Raw genomic sequence first — 18,831 nt, forward strand, 5'->3', positions numbered from 1 at the left:
GGGGCCGTCTTGATGGAGGTAAGTCATTGTCTGGGGACAGTCACAGTTTGGGGTGGGGGGAAGGGAGACTGTCAGAAAGGGCCAAGTGGAGTGGGAGTGGGATAGGGAGGGAGCTCCTCCACTCACCCTGAATTGTGGGGGGGGGGGGTTCTGAGGAGGGGATTCCCGGGGTGGTTGAGAGGGAAGGTGGGCGGTGGGTTCTCCTCCTAAGAGATAAGGCACCCCTTCTAACACTTTGTTGTCTGTCTCGTTCTGCAGGTGGTGAGGGCCATCAATTCGGAGCTGCTCAACAGGCTCATCTGTCTACCGGATCTGGACAGCGTCATGGTGCCCTCGGCTTCCCCAATTGCGGAGGAGCGCTCGATGGGACACACATTGTCATCCGTGTACCGCCCCATCGAGCAGCCCAATTCATCAATCGAAAGGGCTACTTTTCTATGGTCCTCCAGGCCCTGCTCGACCATCGTGGACAGTTTTTGGACATTTGTGTTGGGTGGTCAGGGCGGGCACACGATGCCCGCATCTTCAGGAACTCGTACCTGTACCGGAGGCTTCAGGCAGGAACATTTTTCCCCCATCGCCAGTTTGCGGTTGGGGATGTGCACATGCCGGTGTGCATAGTGGCTGATGCCACCTGTCCCCTGATGCCGTGGCTGATGAAGCCCTACACCGGCCAGCTGGATGCGAGCAAGGAGCAGTTTAATGCTCGCCTTAACCGGGCTCGCAACCAGGTCGAATGTGCGTTTGGCCGTTTAAAGGGCAGATTCCGGTGCTTGCTCACACACCTCGACATGGGGGAGACCAACATCCCCGAGGTGGTGGCCGCGTGTTGCGTCCTCCATAACCTCGTGGAGAGGAAAGGGGAGGCCTTCCTACCAGGGTGGGGGAGAGCTGCTGATGCCCAGGAGAGGCTCTTTGCCCAGCCCCAGACAGCTGCCATCCGCCAGGCTCACCGGTCTGCAGTTGGCATCCGGGAGGCCCTCCGGGAGCAATTCTCCAGTGGAGGCCACTGAGTGCACTGAGGGGCTTCTGCCTGGGGACTGGGCCCTGGCCCCCAATAGAAGCTTCCCTCCACAACCCATCTCCTGACCCAGTTTGGACACATCACTTACACCAGGGTGTGTTTCAAAATAAAATGTTCTCTTTACTTATTTATAATTTTGTACATATAATCAACCAATGTTGCAAACATAACAAAAATTTTTTTCATTTTTGTTGTTGCCAAACTATATGCAATAAAGAAACAGTTCGTTTAACCCTTTGTTTGTGCTTTAACTGGGGTGATGGGGATGATTGAAACCTGGAGGGGGGAAGGGGACTGGAAACCTGGAGGGGGGAAGGGGACTGGAAACCTGGAGGGGGGAAGGGGATCAGGTTGAACGGGGCTTGGCAGATTTCCCTTTCCTGCCTGGGCCTCGTGTTTGGGGTGCTCCCCGGCTACGGGATCGGGTGATGCACCTGTCGGTTGGCTGGCTGCTGGGGGGCTCTTGGGACGTGGAAGCCTGGGGGAGAGGAGGGCCAGGGGGAGAGAGGGGCTGGGGAGCTGGGGGGGCTGGGAGAGAGGGAGGTCCAAGGGGGGAAAGGGATGCTGTTGTGGAAGGGGGGTTTGGTGGGGTGGGGTCATGGGGTGCTGGAGGAGCAGGACCAGGCACAGCAGCAGGCAAGCCGCTGACCTCCCTCAGAGTGGCGTACAGCACCGTGCGCTGCAGGACCAGCTCATTCATGAGCCGATCACGCCACCGCTCCTCTGCCTCCGCCCTGTGTAGCAGGATGGCGTTCTGCTCCTGCACAGCCTCGACGTGCTGCCGGAGGATGTCGGCGTAGACACGCCTGTGTCTGCGGCTCCCATGTCTCCGAGATGGAGATGGAGGTGGGGCTGGGGTGCTGCGGCCCTCTTCCACGGCTGGTCCGGCTGTGGAGGAAAAGAAGAAGACACAATCAGTCCTATAAACTGGACTCTGTAGCACTTACAATACTAACAGGATGGTTTATTAGGGGATGAGCTTTCCAGGGCCAGACCCACTTCCTCAGATCAGAGTAACACGGCTACATTTCTATCACAATCAGTCATGTGTGCAACAGCTGTCCAAAAGGGCATGCCCTCTCCCTTGAGACAGGGGAAGCAGACATTCTGAAGGTCACACTGTGTGTGTGTGTGTGACCTGGGCATCAGCCTGAGCATGACAGGTTTCCCTTGTGCATCACCCACTGTGCACCCACCTACCTCCCCGCCCCCCCGGGTGTGACACAAACTCACTGTACTCACCTGCTGCTTCCTCTCCCGCGCCAGATGACGCCTGGGAGGCCTCAGAGGTCTGGGTGACTGGCTCCAGGGTGAGGGTCGCCGTCTCCTCGCTGTCCTCCTCCTCTGGGACCATGTCCCCGTCTCCAGACTGCTGTAGCTCCCGCTCTGGAGCGTCCACCACCGGGTCTGCCAGTCCAGACTGCACGAACCTCCATGGTGTGCGTGCTTCTGCACTGCCACCCAGGATCTGGTCCAGCTCTGGGTAGTAGGGGCAGTAGTGGGGGGCTGCCCCAGACCGGGAGCTCTCCTCCCTGGCTTTGGCGTAGCCCTGCCGCAGCTCCTTTACCTTGGAGCGCACCTGGTCCTGGGTGCGGGGGTAGTGGCCCTTCTGGGCCAGGGCTTCAGCCATGCGGCCATACATTTCGGCATTTCGCCGCCGGCTTTTGAGGGCCTGTAAGGCCTCCTCCTCTCCCCACAGCTCCAGCAGGCTCTTTATCTCTGCGCCGGACCAGGATGGTGCCCGGCGCTTGGAGCCCTTGGCTGGGTCCCCAGAAGGCTCGGTGAAAGGGCCAGGACGCTCTTGGGGCTGGGACATGCTGCAGCAAGGTTGCCGTGTGCTCTGGCTCCTTGTCTGCAACAAGTGGCTGTGAGGGTGCCTGTCCCTTTAAGGAATGGCTGCAGCCAGGAACCACAGACGTGCAACCCATGGCCCAGGTTGTCCACCAGGGCTTCTTCCTGGAGGCCAATAATTTCAAAAGAAAGGGCTCCCCCCGTCCACACTCACGTTCTTTCGACGGATCTCCCTCGAAAAAGGCGTTCTTTCTCGTGAAACGAGGTTTACCGCCGTCGAAAGAAAAGCCGCTTGAGTCTGGACGCAGGGGAAGTTCTTTCGAAAAAAGGGTACTTTTTTCGAAAGAAGCCCCGAGTGTGGACACGGCCTTAGTCAAGGGATTGCTAATGTACAGCTCCACTAAAATAAACTACTAATAACATTTTTGGATTTTCATAGCTTTTCTGGTTCAGAGCATTCGAAAATCTAAGAATTCCTTTCTTAAATGTATGGCATGGACTGCCACTGAGACCAGCTGTTGAACAGGACCAAGGACCAATCTCTCTCTATATATTTTTGCTTGTATCTGTTTGTGAGTTCATCTGTCTGTGCATCTCTGAGTCTGTTTGTTCAAGAACTTCTCCTAAACTATAAGAGCTCAGAACACCAAATTTCATATGCAGCTTCCTCTTAAACTAACCTAAACCAAGGTCAAGGTTTGGTTGTGCCTTGGAAATGGGAAGTGCCGGGAATGGGACTGTTTCCCATAACATGGAAATAGAGGGGACAGAGAGGGATGTGGCCACTGGGGACAGCTGAAGCAGAGAGAGTGGCCAGTAGGACTGGGGCTGTACCATCTTGCCTGTCTCCAGACTGGTAAGTAGTCCTCCTACCCCAAACCTAGTGCCTGCCCCAGCCCATAGAAAGACTGCAGGCTGTGTGAAGGAGACGTTGGAGAGGACCAGCCCCCAAAGTCTGCCCCCCCCATGGACAGCCACTGGAGGAGGGGGCAATCCCCACAACCTGGTGCACCCCCCCAGACAGCCTGCAGCCCTCCTGGGGTCAACTGGAGGAAGTCAAACCCTGGAGCCAGTTCCTCCCCAGATTGCTGGGGGTTGCCACTGGAGGCTGGAGGCAGCACCCCAGAGCTTTACCCTCATCTCAACAGTCTACAGGCAGCCCCTGGAATCTTGCAACCCCAGACAGCCTGCAGGCTGAGGGAGACAGATGGAGTTTGGGGCAGCTCCCAGAGCCTCACCTCCACCTCAGCAGTCTGCAGGCTACTGGCAGCCGCCAGTACCTCACCTGCATCCAGCCTGCAGGCCGAAGGTGGGGCCGCTGGGGGAACCCAGGAGTCTTGCCCACCCCCAAACAGCCTGCAAGCTGCCGGGGGCGGAGGGGGGGAGGTACTGGGAGTGTGTAACCATATCATTGCCTCCCTAACAGCCTGCAGGCCACAGGGGGCTGCTGGAGGGCATAGCAAGCCTCCAGAGCCTAGTCCCTTCCCCAACAGCTTGCAGGCTGGGGGAGGGAGCAGCTGGAGGGGAGTGAAAGCCTCTGGAACCTGGCTCCTCCCCAAACAGCTTGCAAGGCATAGGGGCAGCCCTCAAAGCCTCACCCCCCCCCCCAGACAACTTACAGCTGCAGGGGAGTGGTGCCACCCTTGCTGCCATGGACGGGCCCCAGTAAGCCCCACTCCCCACCTTCCAGCCCCCTGTCCTGAGCCCCCTATTCTAAGTCTTGCACCTCCCACATGCCTTGACTTCTGCACTCCCATTCCCTGTCATAAGCCCCCCATACCTCCCAATCCTGTGCCCTAAGCCAACCACCATCACCCTTTGTTCACCCTGAACTCTCACTCCAGCCTTTATTTTCCTTCATTTTTGAAAAATTCAATAATTGAAATAAAGTGTGTATATTTTTCATTTGTTTTTCCGAACAAAAAAATTTACTTCAGTTAAAGATGCAAGCAACTCTAGGTACATCTGATAGTTGAGAAATATTTCAAGTGATTGCACAATAAAAGGTTTTGTACTTCTGCTTATAGAGAGTAAGACATCTGTGTGAGCTTTTGCATACTCAGAAATACATTTGCAAGTGAAACACTAATTATTATTATTAAATGCTCTTGTGCAACTCACTAAGGCAGCCCAGTGTTTCCTTCTGTCTAGTGCCATATTTGTTGTTTCATTGTAGTCTACTTCCATGACAGAGACATCTGATATTTTATTATATGTCATCTGTTGACCCTTTTCCCATCCAGTCAATGGCTTGTCTAAGAATCTTTTTTGGCATCTGTGCAACGTTCTCAAATGACTTTTTAGCCTTCTTTCTTGAATTACTGTCTTTCCACAGTCAGTTGGTATTGGCAACATAGTTTACATTATCCCACCAATGTCCACCAAGTGTTCTCCACAAGTATCTCTGATGCAATTTATTATGTTTTCTCTTGTGGGCTTCTGGCATTTGCTAAGTTTCTGAAGCATATGACACATTGACATTATTGAACTTTATCTTGGTCCTTGTGTGAATCCCCTTAGCTCTCCAAATATTTGCCAATCCCAACAAAGCTCCACTTGCATTCCTAATTCTTATGTCCACGTCTTTATGGAGATGAATAACAGCACTGACTGTGCTTCCAAAATACACAGCTTGTTAACCATACCATATTTATCGCTATCGGGCACATTAATACCATCAGCGCTGACTCCTCTTTCAATTATCATGAATTTTCTTTTGTTTTGGTTGATTCTTAATTCTACTTTGGCGGCTTCATGTTTGACATTGATAGTGGACTTTTTTCATGGCATCCTCACTTGTGTCCAACAAAACATGTTATCCACAAAGTCAAGATCTTGAAGTTTTCTTCTTCTCCATGTAAGTTTTGCTCTTCTCTGTCTCTCTTTGTATCTTCCGATATGTCAAAATACAGAGAAAAAGATGTTGTAAGATGCAATTTCTGCTGCTCTTCCAGTCATCTTTTCAAACCAGTTGATCTTTCCACTCTCTGCCCTTACACATCATTTTGAATCTTCATACAGCTTTTTGGTTAGTGATTCTATTTTTCTAGGAAACCCAAGTTGTCTCTCCATGGTTATGATTATGAATTCATTTTAAAGCTTTGGTGACGTCTATGATGTTTGAGGTTAATCTTCTCTTGTAGGCAAACCCTTTGTATCCAGGCAGTGATATAATATGCTCAGTCTTTTCAATCTAAAGCAGTGTTTCTTAAACTTTCTAAGATTGAGGAACACCAAAAAAAAATTTTTTTTGTGGGGAACACCAAGGATTTTTGTTGAGCAAAAAAAGAGAAGGAAGCTTGTCCCTTTTAAGGACGGCCATTTGAACTCTGTTCTCTCCATGTATGGTGGCCATATTTTCTGAACCAAAATTAGAGACATATTACCTATACCCCCTAACCTCTGTTTACTATGCCCCTGACTCTTGGGGTCAAGATGGACACATGACCAGAAGTAAAAGTAACCCCCTCTAAGAACTTTTCCCACTATCCTCTTACACACAGGGATGAGTTTGTCCCCCACCAAACCCTCTCTCCTCTGGTGCTGGTCTCTCCCCTGCAGGTGCTTCACCCCCTGGCACCTGCACCTTCCCTTACCCCTGCACCTCCTGGTGCTTCCTCCTCTCCTCGCTGCGCCTGCCCATTTGCCCTCTTTCTCCCTGATACCCATCCTCTCACCACCCTCTGCCCCAGTTCCTCTCATGCCCCTCTGTGCCCTCACACATGACTTGCTCCATCCCCGCCTTCCTCATTCCCATCCCTCCTTTCAACCCTTCTCCCAGCACTTCCCTCTCCCCTTGCTTCCTCTTGCCCCCAATGCCCTTCCCCTCTCCTCTCCCAGCATCACCCTGTCTCCTCCACCCTCCCACCCCCGCTGACACCTCCCCTCCCTCCTCCTGCCCTTTTCCTCATTGTCTCCACTTGGCCCCTTGGCATTTCTCTTTCCTCTACCCTGTCCCTTGGTGCCTTCCCTTTTCTTCTCCTGCCCTGCTCCCCTCTACTCAGCATAAGTCTCTTCCTCATCCACTCTCCTTCCCCTGGTTCTCTCCGAGCCCCACCCCCACCTTTTGCCTTCTAGTTTGCGGGGCTGGAGTCTGTGGTTGGGACCCAGAAGTCTCTGCAGCCCTGGCCCCAGCTGTTTCCAAGGCAGGACCGCTTGCCAGGCCTAGAGCTGGGCCACCTGCTAATGTTAGTGCCGCATTCCAGTCCCCGCACCAGCTTTGGCTCCCATTAGGAAAAGCGCGGGAGGAGGGGGGAGTGGAGAGGAGAAAGCCTCCACCCTCCCAGATCTGACTTGCAGAGCGTGGCAGAGCAAGCGGGTCCGTGCACTGCCGCTCCCCCAGTGGAGTGGGAAGGGGCAGGGGGAGAAAGGGCCATGCACAGAGCACACCAGCAGAGCCCGAACATACCCTGCTCTGCAGCACTCCAGCCGAGTTCTGCATGGTCTCTGCTGGGACTCTGGTGGCAGCTCCCAGGAGCAGCTCACCGGCTCCAACCAGCGCTTCTCCCCCTCCAGGGATGATCTAGACAGTATTGGGTCCTGCCATGAGTGCAGGGGACTGGACTCGACCTCTTGAGGTCCCTTCTAGTTCTAGTGTTCTGATTGTTTCTTTTGATCACTTATTTTGTTAACAATCCTCCATCTTTCACTTTATGATACTATTGCGACTCTGGAATCATGATAACAATTACTTTCACACCTGAAACAGTTTCTTAGTCACCTCTCATTGACATGTGTTTGGCTTCAGTCACTATTTTTTTTTAATCGGGCCATACTTTTTATCTTTGCTACATAACTTTTTTACTTCTTTGTTTGTCTCTAATAAACCCATTGCAATAGGTGGTGGTCCTTTTGTGTCTTCTGTACTTGCCTCTTTGTTTAAGGGCTTTTCTTTCTTCAGTCAATTTCCATGTATGTGGCTATATCGCTTCCCTTTCTCTTGATCTTCTTGGTCCAAACTAAGTTATATCAGCTTGCTTGCAGACATCTTTGAAGCCAGTCCGTTGTTCTTCTGTATCATCATGCAGTATCCACCACTCTTGAAATCCACTTGAGAGTTTTATTTTAAAATCCCTTTTAATTCCTGGGTCAGTTTCTTCAAATGAAATGTGATTTTTCTTTCCTTGTTAGAATAAAGCCAGAATGATAAGCTAACAGACTATATCCATCTAATCATATTGTGCATATTTACTAGATGGTTTTAATGGAACAAATGCTAGTCCTTGAACCCATGGACAGTATCGCTTGCATGATGTTGAACCCAAGAACAGTATCACTTGCATGATGTTGCATGTGATGATTGGAGGCAAGTGTTGACAAATTCGATAGTGAATATTAGATGATTGGACAGTGATAAACCTGAAAGAGCCTTAGAAGTGAAGACAAGCAACTCATAGTTGATGCAATAGAGAGTCATGCAAAAATAAGGATGTGAGGATCAAAGTGAAGGATTAGGAAAATGATCTTTGCTACAGAAGAATTCTGCATGAATTTCAGTGCAGTAAGATTCCATTTGTTAGCCCAGAGAAAAGTATGTTGTAATAATCGAAACATGAAGTGATCAGAGGCCCATCCTATTGAGACTAGAGGTGTTAAAATACTTTTATTCAAGTAAACGTGTAATTGCGTTACTAAATATGCTAAATCCAATAAGCATAAGCTTATCAGATAGTTGACTAGTGATGTGACTAGTCGCTCCCCCACCTTCTGGGCTCTTGCTACAGTTCAAAGGCAAAGGTGTCCTTATCCACTAATCAAATAATGGATAGAAATCCCATCGACTATTCTATTAGTTAATTAATTTAAATTTAACATCCCTACTCCTGCACTCCTACCCCAAATAACCCAAACCTTCTGCCCCCTCCGGCACCCATATCCCCTCCCAGATCCTGCACCTCAATCCCCTGCCCCAGGTTACAACCCCCTCCTGCCTCAGGTCACATCCCAAACTCCTCCATCCCTTCCTGCACCCTAGTCCCCTTACCCAGGACACAACTCCCTCTTGCCCAAGGTCATAGCCCAAATCCCTGCACCTTAGACCCCTAACCCATGTCACAACTGCCTCCTTCACCCAAACTCCCTCGCAAACCCCACACCCTCTCTTGTACCCCAGTCCCTTACTGCAAGCTCCCTTCAGCACCCAACCTCCATCCCAGACCTCACACCTCCTCCATTAATATGGAAGAATGAAGCCCTTAACCACTTTCCAAATTCTTAGAGTGGCCCTCCACCCCAGTGACATATAACCTACTTATTCAGTGTTTTCATTTTGTGCCCCCATTTTTTTTATTTGTGCCAGCCCTCTCTTCTTCCCTTTCTTTCACAGTCTTTTCTGTCCCCTTCCTCTTTTTTTAAAATTGCATCCTTTTCTATATTTTCATGACTCTCTCTCCCCGTTTTGGTTTTATTTAGATTTTTCTTGCTTTCTTTTCTCTGACATTCTCGAGGTAAGAACAGCCAAAGAGCAGTTTGTACTTTCAGATATGTAAGAAATACAGAAGGGGAATAAGTTAGTTCTGCTGTGTTTGGTATACAGATTTATGTTGCTTGTTGCAAGTTTCTGGTTTCAGAGATTTGTTTGTTTTTCTGTACCCCATAGCATTGTACTGGTATAACTATGAACGCTTCAAGAAGAAGTTGTGCAAGAAATTTGATGCACGTGAGCCAACATTTGTAATCAGCTTTACTTCAGGGGCAGCAGCTGGCTCTGTAAGTCTATATTTCTGTTGCTGATATTACTAAGCAAATTCTACCTTGCATTGATCCCATTGCATGGGGTTCACTCTGAGTCCTCTTCCTCCAAAGTGATCTGTTCAATGCCATATCCTTTACCACCCCCCATGCCAATACAGATTGAACCGCCCAAGTCCGAAACTCTCTGGTTCAGCAACATCCATCATCTGGAAGGACCCCGGATGTTGCTAGACCAGAGAGCCCTGGCTGGGCTGGCAGGGGCTGGTCCTGCAGTGGGTGGGGAGTCCAGCCCCTGGGAGCTGAAGCCCGAGTGCTGGCTGGAAAATATCCCCAGACCCAGCTGGGAACCACGGCAGGAGCAGGGCCGCCGATGGCCAGAAGGAATCCCTTGTGGGAATGTGGCTCGCGGTGGCTGGGGGAATCTCCAGCCCTGGTTGGGAACCCTGGAAGCAGCGGGGCTGGTGGTGCCCAGGGGGAATCTCTGGCCCTGGCCAGGAACCCTGGCTGCAGTGGGGTCAGTGGCAGCTGGAGAGTCAAAGGAGGCTGGTAGCTTTGGAATGGGGCTGGCAGCAGGGCAGGGGAGCTCAGTCTCCAGGGACCACAACAGTCCAGAGAGAAGCTTTGACCTCTCCTAGTCCAGCAAACTCTCTGGTTCGGGACCAGTCCGGTCCTGAGAGTGCCAGACCAGGGAGGTCCAACCCAAATGTTTTAATTTAAGAAGTTTCTAATAAATAAACAATGAATTGTAATTAATGAAGCACTTGGAGTGAAATTACATGAGCTTCTCCCACAAATTGTGAATATGTTGTTGATCACAAGGCTAGAATCGGCATGTCTTTAGCTTTTCATAAAATGCCTTTCTTCTTTGGGTGATTGTTCATATCCATTTAACTTGGGTGTGTGTACTCGCCACATGCACTGGTGCTGGAATTTTTTCTCTCAGCAGTATGCTTTGGGAACCAGCTGTGGCTCCCTTTGGAGTGGCAGGCACATGCTGCAGTACTTGGAGTGAGGCTGGCTCTCCACACCCTAAGTTATTTCTTGCCGCCAATGATGGTGGTAAAACTCTGCCACTTCAGCTAGTACTGTTGCTTTTCATTAATTCAAACTTTTTCCCCCTACCATTTTATTGTATATACTTTCTCTCTAGGATAGTTTTCCTTTTGCATCTGATGAAGTGTTTTTTACCGATGAAAGCTTATGCCCAAATACATATATTAGTCTTTAAGGTCCACAGAACCCCTCATTGTTTTGCAGTTACAGACTAACATGGCTAACCCTCTGAGATTTTCTCTAGAATAGTTAGAGATTTAGTAGGTCCTGGACAGGACTTCGCCTAGGATGCGGCATGCCCTGGTTCCCAGATTTTAAGCCCTGGGGTCACTGTTTGAAGTCCATGCCTATTAGTGGTCCACATAATAGTTGTTTACCGTTCTTGGGCAAAGGTCACATTTGCGATAAGTGTAGAATTTTCAAGTTATTCATGCCCAGGACATAGGAGTGTGACATTTATTTAAAAGCACTCCTTATGGAGTCTGTCCTCACCCTAATACCAGAGCAGCACTCCAACTCGGCATCAAGCACTGTGGATTCAGTGCATAGCATCCTGCTGGTATCATGCACAAGTTGGCACCACTTCCCTTCCATGGCTCCAGCCAAGAAGTCCAGGAAGACAGAGAGGGGAAGGTCTCCAGTTTCCTGCAAGGAAAAGGACAAGTCTGGGGTGGACAAGACCAAGAGTAGGGCAACACTTCACCCTCTTCGGGTTCTTGGGTCCCAGCTTAGGTCGAGTGCTGTAGACTCTTCACTGGCTACCCCAGATAGCGAAGGTGGTCTTTAGCAGCTCTGGGTACCATCTATCCCAGTGGCCCAGTAGACAGTGCAGGACTTCATATCTCTTCCAGTGCCACCTGCTCCAACTCCAGCCGTGTCACAGTCACAGGATAAAACTCACATTTGGACTGCCATGGTCCCCACCACAACGGCAACACTCCCTATTGTGGGGGGTATCCCGTCAATGATTGACCTTCACATCTGCCACACTTCTAACTGGAATAGGCAGGAACTCCAGAGGCTTGTTGGGTCTCTAGATCTCAAAAAAGAGCAGAGGGGCTCATGGAAGAGCTTGCCAGTGACTGGGCGCAGACCTTTGGAGGCACATGCTGCCCAGCCGGAGATCTGGAGTTGGTGCCCAGAATCTCTATGGCCCCAGTACTGCTCCAGAGATAGGTCAAGAGACTGATGGTACTGTTCTCCAAACGACTGCGGATCCCCAGGGTGACACTGAGCTCGCTCTGGTTTTCTGGTCCTGATCCACATTACTGTACCAAATGTTGAGTGTATGGTATAGATCGCCAACCCTGTACCAAATGTTGAGTGTATGGTATAGATCACCAACCCTGGGCCATCCACTGAATACTGCCGGTTGCTGAGACCCCATTCCAGGCATTTGTCAAGGTTTCCCAGATCCATCTCCAGGAAGAATGGCCGGTACTGGTCGGAGCAGAGCCACTGCTCAGCCCCATCTTGTTCACAAGTTGTGCAATTGCTCAGACTGATGCTTGGATTCAGAGCAAGACTCTCTAGCTGTGGGACAAGCTCCTATACTTACAGTGAAGATAGTGGTGATGGCACCACAGCTGGTCCCTTAACCTTAAATGCTGTGGCCAGCACCACAGTACCCATGGAATGCATGGGGGTTCATTCAGCCCTCTCAGGTGCCCACTAAATATCTGTGCTTTTGATAGGCCAGATGCCTCTCTCTTCTGCCCCCCTCCATCAACTGTGAGCCCTCCGCAGGCACAGGGAGAAGTGGGCAAGCAAGTTGCTAGGACACGTCTGGTTGCCAAGGTCTCCCTGGTACTGACTTCCTCCTCATCGTTGCCAGATGAGACTAAGTCCCCTCTACTGGTTCCCCAGAATGGTAAAAAGGCACATCAGGAACTATTAAAGAGGGTGGCCATCAAAGACTCTCTCTTTGATATATTCTGCCCAGTAGCCCCAGCCTAGGTAGCCTTCCCTCTACACAAATGGGTCACAAAAATGACTGATACTTCTGGCAAACCCTCTCCTTCTTGCTTCCAATCTCTTCTCTGGGCTGTCTGTGAGACTCAGAATTTGTTGCAGGATCCCGTTTAATGCATGTGTCATGTTTCCAGAATTCATTTGGACAATTTACAGTAAGAAGCAATAATTTGAAAATGCTATTGTTTTGGAGTTTTAATTACCCTTTAAAAATAATTCTTTCATAGTTTTTTTTTAAACAAATGGTAAATACAGCATTGTGGTTAGCATAAACATGAAGAATTTTCTGTTGCATATATGCTCTACTGTATTTTCATACTCAACAGTTCAGGGTTTTTAAAATTACTACTTTTTCATAGGTAGCTAATGTGTAAAAACGCCTAATACAGTACTATAATGTATATGTTACATGTTTTGGTGAAGAAACCTCATATTTGCTATTGTAAAATAATCAGTAGTGAATAGAGTACTGTAAAGTAAAATCTAATATGTTTGATCATGGGTAAAAAAACATCTCAGTATAGTCACTTTAGGCTGTAAAACCTGTGGGAAAGTCCAGATCCTTCAGTGAGACACTGGAATGGAAGATAATGGATCCAGTTTCAGGATTGGGGCTTGAAAGTCAGACAAATGAAAGGAAACACCAGGAATCTAGAAGGAGACAGGGTTGTTAAATATCAGTTAATTGAATAGTTGAATAACCTCATTAATTCTTATTGGTTACTCAACTATTCTATAGTCCCTAGGGGTGGGGTCAGCAGTCATGCGCCCCAGCCCCACTCCCGAGGAACACTCTGCCACTCCATGTTGCTGGCTCTGATACAGAGGCAGCAGCACAGGGTGCCAGGCCGGAGTTGGTCCATGAGGGGAACCAGTTTAAAAATTAGCTGTCATGGGGAAGGGCTGAGCTCCCAGACCCGGTGTGAGCCGGAACTGAGCTGGGCTGTCTCTCCGCCTAGCTCCTAATACACTTTAAATGCAGAGTCTCAGCGGGGGTAGGTTCTGGACCGGCGTGAGCCAGGACTGAGCTGGGCTCCTGGCCAGGCTGCTAAAGAATTTACTGGTGGAGAGGAGGGGGAAATACATATAGTCTATAGCATTAACCGATAAGCAAAAGCTTATCTGTTAATCGACTACACTATTACAGCCCTAGAATAAGGCGCTAGTTTTGCACAAATAGAAGACTTATGTTTATTATTGCTGCAAGCTATATTTACAGATAAGCAGCATCTCCCAGAGTTTACAACAGAGTTCAGGAACAGGCCTACAGTAAGAGCTCTTTGCCAATATAGCTGTGCCAGGATGCTATTCCAGCAAAGCACTCCTAATGTGGATGCATCTTCTGTTGCAATATTGTATTTTTGCTGTTATAACTTATTCTAGCTCCCCTGAACAAAATAAGATATACCAGGAAAAGTATAGTTTGCCATGTTAATTGAATCTATACAAAGGGCTCCCACTGGCACATCTGTTGGACAGGAATCCCACCTCTTAGCTGAACTGACAAAACTTTGTAGGTGTGATGGCGTGTTGGGGGTCCCCCGTCTCCTGCACCCCGAAATGGCACAAACAGACTCCACCAGCCAGTGGAATTGAGGGTGGTTTATTGCTCCTCCAGGATATAGCACAGCACAGATGTAATCTGGTTACAGGAACTGGGGCTAAGAGGCCTCAGTGCCCCTTTGAGATAGGGGAATCCCAGCCCCCTCCCCAGTTCCTTCTCCCCTGCTTTCCAGCCAGGAACTATCTCCCTCTCCAAGCCCTGCCCCCAGCCAGGGCAGCATCCACCTTCCTTTGTTTCTCCCCATGGGGGGTTGGCTGGTTCAACCGGTATGGAGTCACCTTTGCATAATGACAGCAGAGGTCACCACAGCCCAGCAAGTACCCCCACTACGTCACAGTAGGGTAAACCTGGCTTCAGTGAGCAATCCACCTGTTCGTTTTACAGAGAAAGTGTACCTCATTGATGAGACCTACTGTAAAGGTTGATTGTGAAGGGCACTTGAGTAATCCACAATAGATGGGCATTTACATTAAAATGGAAACTTTAATTGTCAGGTTCAGTATAAAAGAAGTAGCCATTTTGATTCCTATCCTGCTTCTTTTGGAAGTCCTTATGAGGAGGATTGGGCCCTCTGTGGATTATGCATACATTTATATACAATCTAAGTTTTCTAAGCGGCTATTCTAGATTGTTTATTTAATGAGATTTAATTTTGAAATGCTTCGTGGACTTGTTAAATAGAGTGAGATTTACTATGGTCATATATATATACAAAACCACAAAACTTTATGGAGTGAGCTTGTTGATGTTATGACATTTAAAGTGCAATATTAATAAAATAAAATCTGTTTACTGTTTAATAGATTGCAGCTGCAGTGACTTTACCATTTGATGTGGTGAAAACACACAGACAAACTGAAATCTGGTCGTATGAGACTTTAAACGGTAAGTTCTTTGGAACTGGAATACTGTATGTTCTTCACATTTTAGATTACCTCAAAAACTATCTTTGTTTCCACTGTTCAGAGGTGAAATTGTGCCCAGGAAGAGGGCTCAACTAAAAACCAGATGCTCAATTTATGTCTTATTGTGAGGCTTAAATGGGAAGAAGAGGAATTGAATTGGAGTGCATATTACTTACTAACTGAAAGTAATAAAAGTGGGAAATCAAAACATAATGCTGTTTAATTATATGGGTTTCCAGTGAGGATTTTAAATCAACCTCATATCCTTTCTCCTATGATGTATCTCAAAACTCTGTAATGCATCCTGTTCTGTTTTTCATATGCTGTAAATTCTTCTGGAATATTTTATGGGAACTGTTCTATTTTATGTATTTTTAATGACTTGGAGGAGAGAAAAGGTGAGAAGTTGGAGGTTTTTACTGGTAATACTGTTTCAGTTAATAAAAACTGGACAACATTATTGCGAGCTTAATTTGACATTAATTGACATTTCTCAGAGGGTATGTATGGAAAATTAAGTTGTAGATGATAGTGTAACAAGAATTAGGTTGGAGTCGCTATAGCTGGATAAGCAAGAATACCCTGGTACTAGGGACAATGAATGAGATAAATCTAAAATGTGAACATCAGGTTATAATGAACTGCATTGGTTATAATATACAGAGCATGCTATGCATGGATTAGTTCCTGAAAAGCAATCAAACCGAACATGAAGTGTGTGATATAATTGTGAGGAGTTCAGTTACAGTGATCCCCCTGAGACTGTTATCTGATGGGCTGATCATATCATTGAGCCTGCCTATCTGCCATCTTCAGTGCCTTCACCACCCTGTCCTGCTGAGCCAAAAGTGCTGGTCTCCGCCAGAAAAGGCATAGAGTAACACAGACACTGATAACAGCTTAGCCCTGGGAGGGCTTAATTACAGGGACTTGATAGCACCCGGGGTACAGCCCTAGGGGAGACCAAAACAAAAAGGTATGAGTGGTGAATTCTAGAATTGAACTGAGTGGAATAAGGTCTTAGGTGATCCCAATATTTATCCAAATTAAATATAAATCTTTTAGGCAGTTTTTTCTAAGTTTCTTCTATAAACTGAACTTGAACAATGTTCTGTGGAAAAACTCTGGAGCTGACTGGAATAACTTGATAAAATTGTTTTCACATCTAGCTCCACCCAGACTGTTAGAAAATAGGAAAGTCAGTACTGGCTCTCCTTAAAGACTTTTATTCTTTAACTTTAATCTAGACAATTGCTATATTATTCTTAAGGTGTTTTAAATCACTTTTTAATGGGGTCTATAATGAAAAGACAAATGAGAGATAGGGGCATAATGGTGAACTAGGTAAGAGTGCATACTCCAATAACTTAACGGGATGGAGAAGACAAAAAGCATTCTTTGCCTCCCTATTTTAACTCTTGTTCACAATTGGCTACTGTTCCACATAAGGCATATTCTACCATTTTGGTATTATAAGACAATGAGAATAGTATGTCAGGAACTAAATATAAAAAAAAACAGTTGGTCTGTTTAAGATCTTCTTATATGTGGACGCACACATGGTGTTGTGGATTTGATAGCATAAGTGTAATTTTAGAGGCAATCAGTGGCATAAGACACTGGGTGTTTTTCCACACCTACATAAAGTGACCTTGTAGATTCAATTTGCCACAGCGAGCCAGTTTTTTTCTTTAAAAAAAATTATTATGCCAGTATTTCCTAATACTGTTCACTAAATTAAACGGAACTGCATACTACAAAAAACAAAGTTTATAACTAAAGTTTCAGTATAGGTAAATATGCGGTTTGGTTTAATGGATTTTAACATGAGAACTTAACATTTATATGAATGCTGTTCTCATGGATACAGGACAAGCTATGTTCTAGACCTCTTTTAGTCCCTGTTGAGTGTACCCTTAGAGAAAGGATGGGCAATAAGTGGCTTACAGCCCACATATTGCTCAGAGTGAAAGGTTTTCCTACCTTCTCTCCTCTCTGGGTGAAACCACATGGTTCGACAAATCAAGGACTGGATCTCTGAGAAGTGGTTCCCCCCGTTTATCAACTGTTTGCGCCCAACAGGCCCTCCTATGTATGCCTCTATAAGCACATTTCCTCTGGGCCCTGCAACAGTAGCTAATTCCAGTAAAATAAAAACAATTTCTTCAAAGTATATTTATTTGTCAAAAGGAATACGGCATCTAGGAAAGTGGGTTAAAATAAAAAAGTGTGTAGTATTCATGTTCCTTTACTTAGGCTTAACCTCTCTATCCATAGCACAGGTAGCCCTAGTGTAATTCTGTCTCTGAGTTGGGATAACTAACCTGCTTGCTGCAGTTCCTTTGTATCGGTTTGCCAGATGCTAATTTTTAGCTGCTATTGCTGACAATTCACTCGATCCTTTTCCTTCCAGGGCCAGCATCTTTAAAGTTTAGGATCCCCTTTCATTCTAGGCTTTTCGCTTGGAATACAGTAAACCAGGCCAGCTTTATGGGAGCAAAGAGAGAGTTTGTCTGTTTGTGTGTGTCTCTGTCCCCCAGCTGATGGATATGCCTCCCTACCCTGGATGAGCCCACCGTAGGTGCAGTGGCCATGGACAGGTGCTTCTCACCTGGCCCCAAGCTGCTGTGGTGAGAGAGGACTGGTGTTGTCCTCTGTCCCCAGGGCAGCCTACATATTTGAGCCCCTCATCCTCAAGACAGGTAAAATAACTCCTTTGTTTGCCATCAGTACAGCCAAAATTAAGAGAGAACAAAGTTAAATTTGACTAAAATAAAAACAGCTATTGCATTTAGTTGATATTCCCTCTAATTTTCAAGAGTATTTATTACCTTTCAGTGGTGGTATTGATTTGTATATTATTTAATTCATGCTTTATTTTGTTTTATTCTACCTAGTGTCACAGAAGGGCTCCAAATCAACATGGACGACAATGAAGAGAATTTTTGCCGAGTATGGGTTTACTGGATTATTTGCTGGTAATTGTTCTAATATATTTTCAAGAAAAAATATATTAAGTGGATTTAATCCTTAAGTTTATATAGACTCTAACATGCAAGATAAAGAATTATATATATTTTATATATATAAAATTTAAAAAATGGTATTCTTGCCAACTCTTAATTGAGAAACCATTGATGGATTAACAGTGTCTAAGAACAGAGGTGATTTATTTTTCAAGCATCTGACAATTAGCACGTATATCAATTAATGTAGTTGTAATTATTTCCCAAAATTGTTACTGACTGTAAAATGGTGGTGTAAAGGTTCTGCAACTAAAGAATTGTGAAAAACAAAGAAGTATTTTATGCCCAGTTATGGGGAGGGAGAAAAGGTAGTTTTTGCAAGTGAAAATAGCTTTTTTAGTAGGTAAGAGATACAGTTTGTAAAACAAAGAGAGAACTAAGACAGACTGGAGACTCTTAAGTTCTCTGTTCTTTGGGGCAAGAGAGACCCACCTTTCTTTAGGGGCACAGTAAGGGCCTTATTTTATTGTGGGTTCACTGTGATTTATCTCCTACAGTCACTACTACTTCTACATCCAATCCCACCTTTGGGGGGGGGGTCTTCTACATTTTTCACACTAACTCTTTTGATATTCAGAAACAAAGCTGTAGCTTCAACGGGCTTTTCTGTCTGCATTCTTAGGTGCTTGAGGAAGTTTTGCTGAGATCTTGATTTCCCTTTGACTAGACGGATGGTAGCTGGGAATCCAGTTTACTACAGTAATTCACTTTGGACAGTTGCTAGCTTGCAGGATATTGTGAGCTAATGACTTCCAGAAAGCTCAAAAACAGAATCAGGATGATTACATAAAGCCATTGAAAGTT

At 46.7% G+C, this 18,831-nt stretch overlaps 2 protein-coding genes across 4 annotated transcripts in view; one reads left to right on the forward strand and one right to left on the reverse strand.

The window, feature by feature from the left end:
• SLC25A40 (solute carrier family 25 member 40) overlaps positions 1–18,831 on the forward strand; it is an 84,590-nt gene that overhangs the window by 53,459 nt on the left and 12,300 nt on the right. For all 3 annotated transcript variants that reach the window (XM_025182820.2, XM_025182819.2, XM_025182818.2), the window contains exons 8-10: positions 9,414–9,523; positions 14,900–14,981; positions 17,899–17,979. In XM_025182820.2, the coding sequence (XP_025038605.1) occupies positions 9,414–9,523; positions 14,900–14,981; positions 17,899–17,979 (273 nt within the window). The remainder of the gene's footprint in view (positions 1–9,413; positions 9,524–14,899; positions 14,982–17,898; positions 17,980–18,831) is intronic.
• Positions 1,312–2,734, reverse strand: LOC142826844 (uncharacterized). Its single transcript, XM_075919815.1, has 2 exons — positions 2,267–2,734; positions 1,312–1,912 (listed from the first exon to the last, which is right to left on the reverse strand). The coding sequence occupies exons 1-2, from the start codon at positions 2,664–2,666 to the stop codon at positions 1,371–1,373; spliced, it is 942 nt and encodes a 313-aa protein (XP_075775930.1). The 5' UTR covers positions 2,667–2,734; the 3' UTR covers positions 1,312–1,370.

Source organism: Pelodiscus sinensis, chromosome 2 (assembly GCF_049634645.1).
Source record: "Pelodiscus sinensis isolate JC-2024 chromosome 2, ASM4963464v1, whole genome shotgun sequence".
Taxonomy (NCBI): Eukaryota; Metazoa; Chordata; order Testudines; family Trionychidae; genus Pelodiscus; species Pelodiscus sinensis.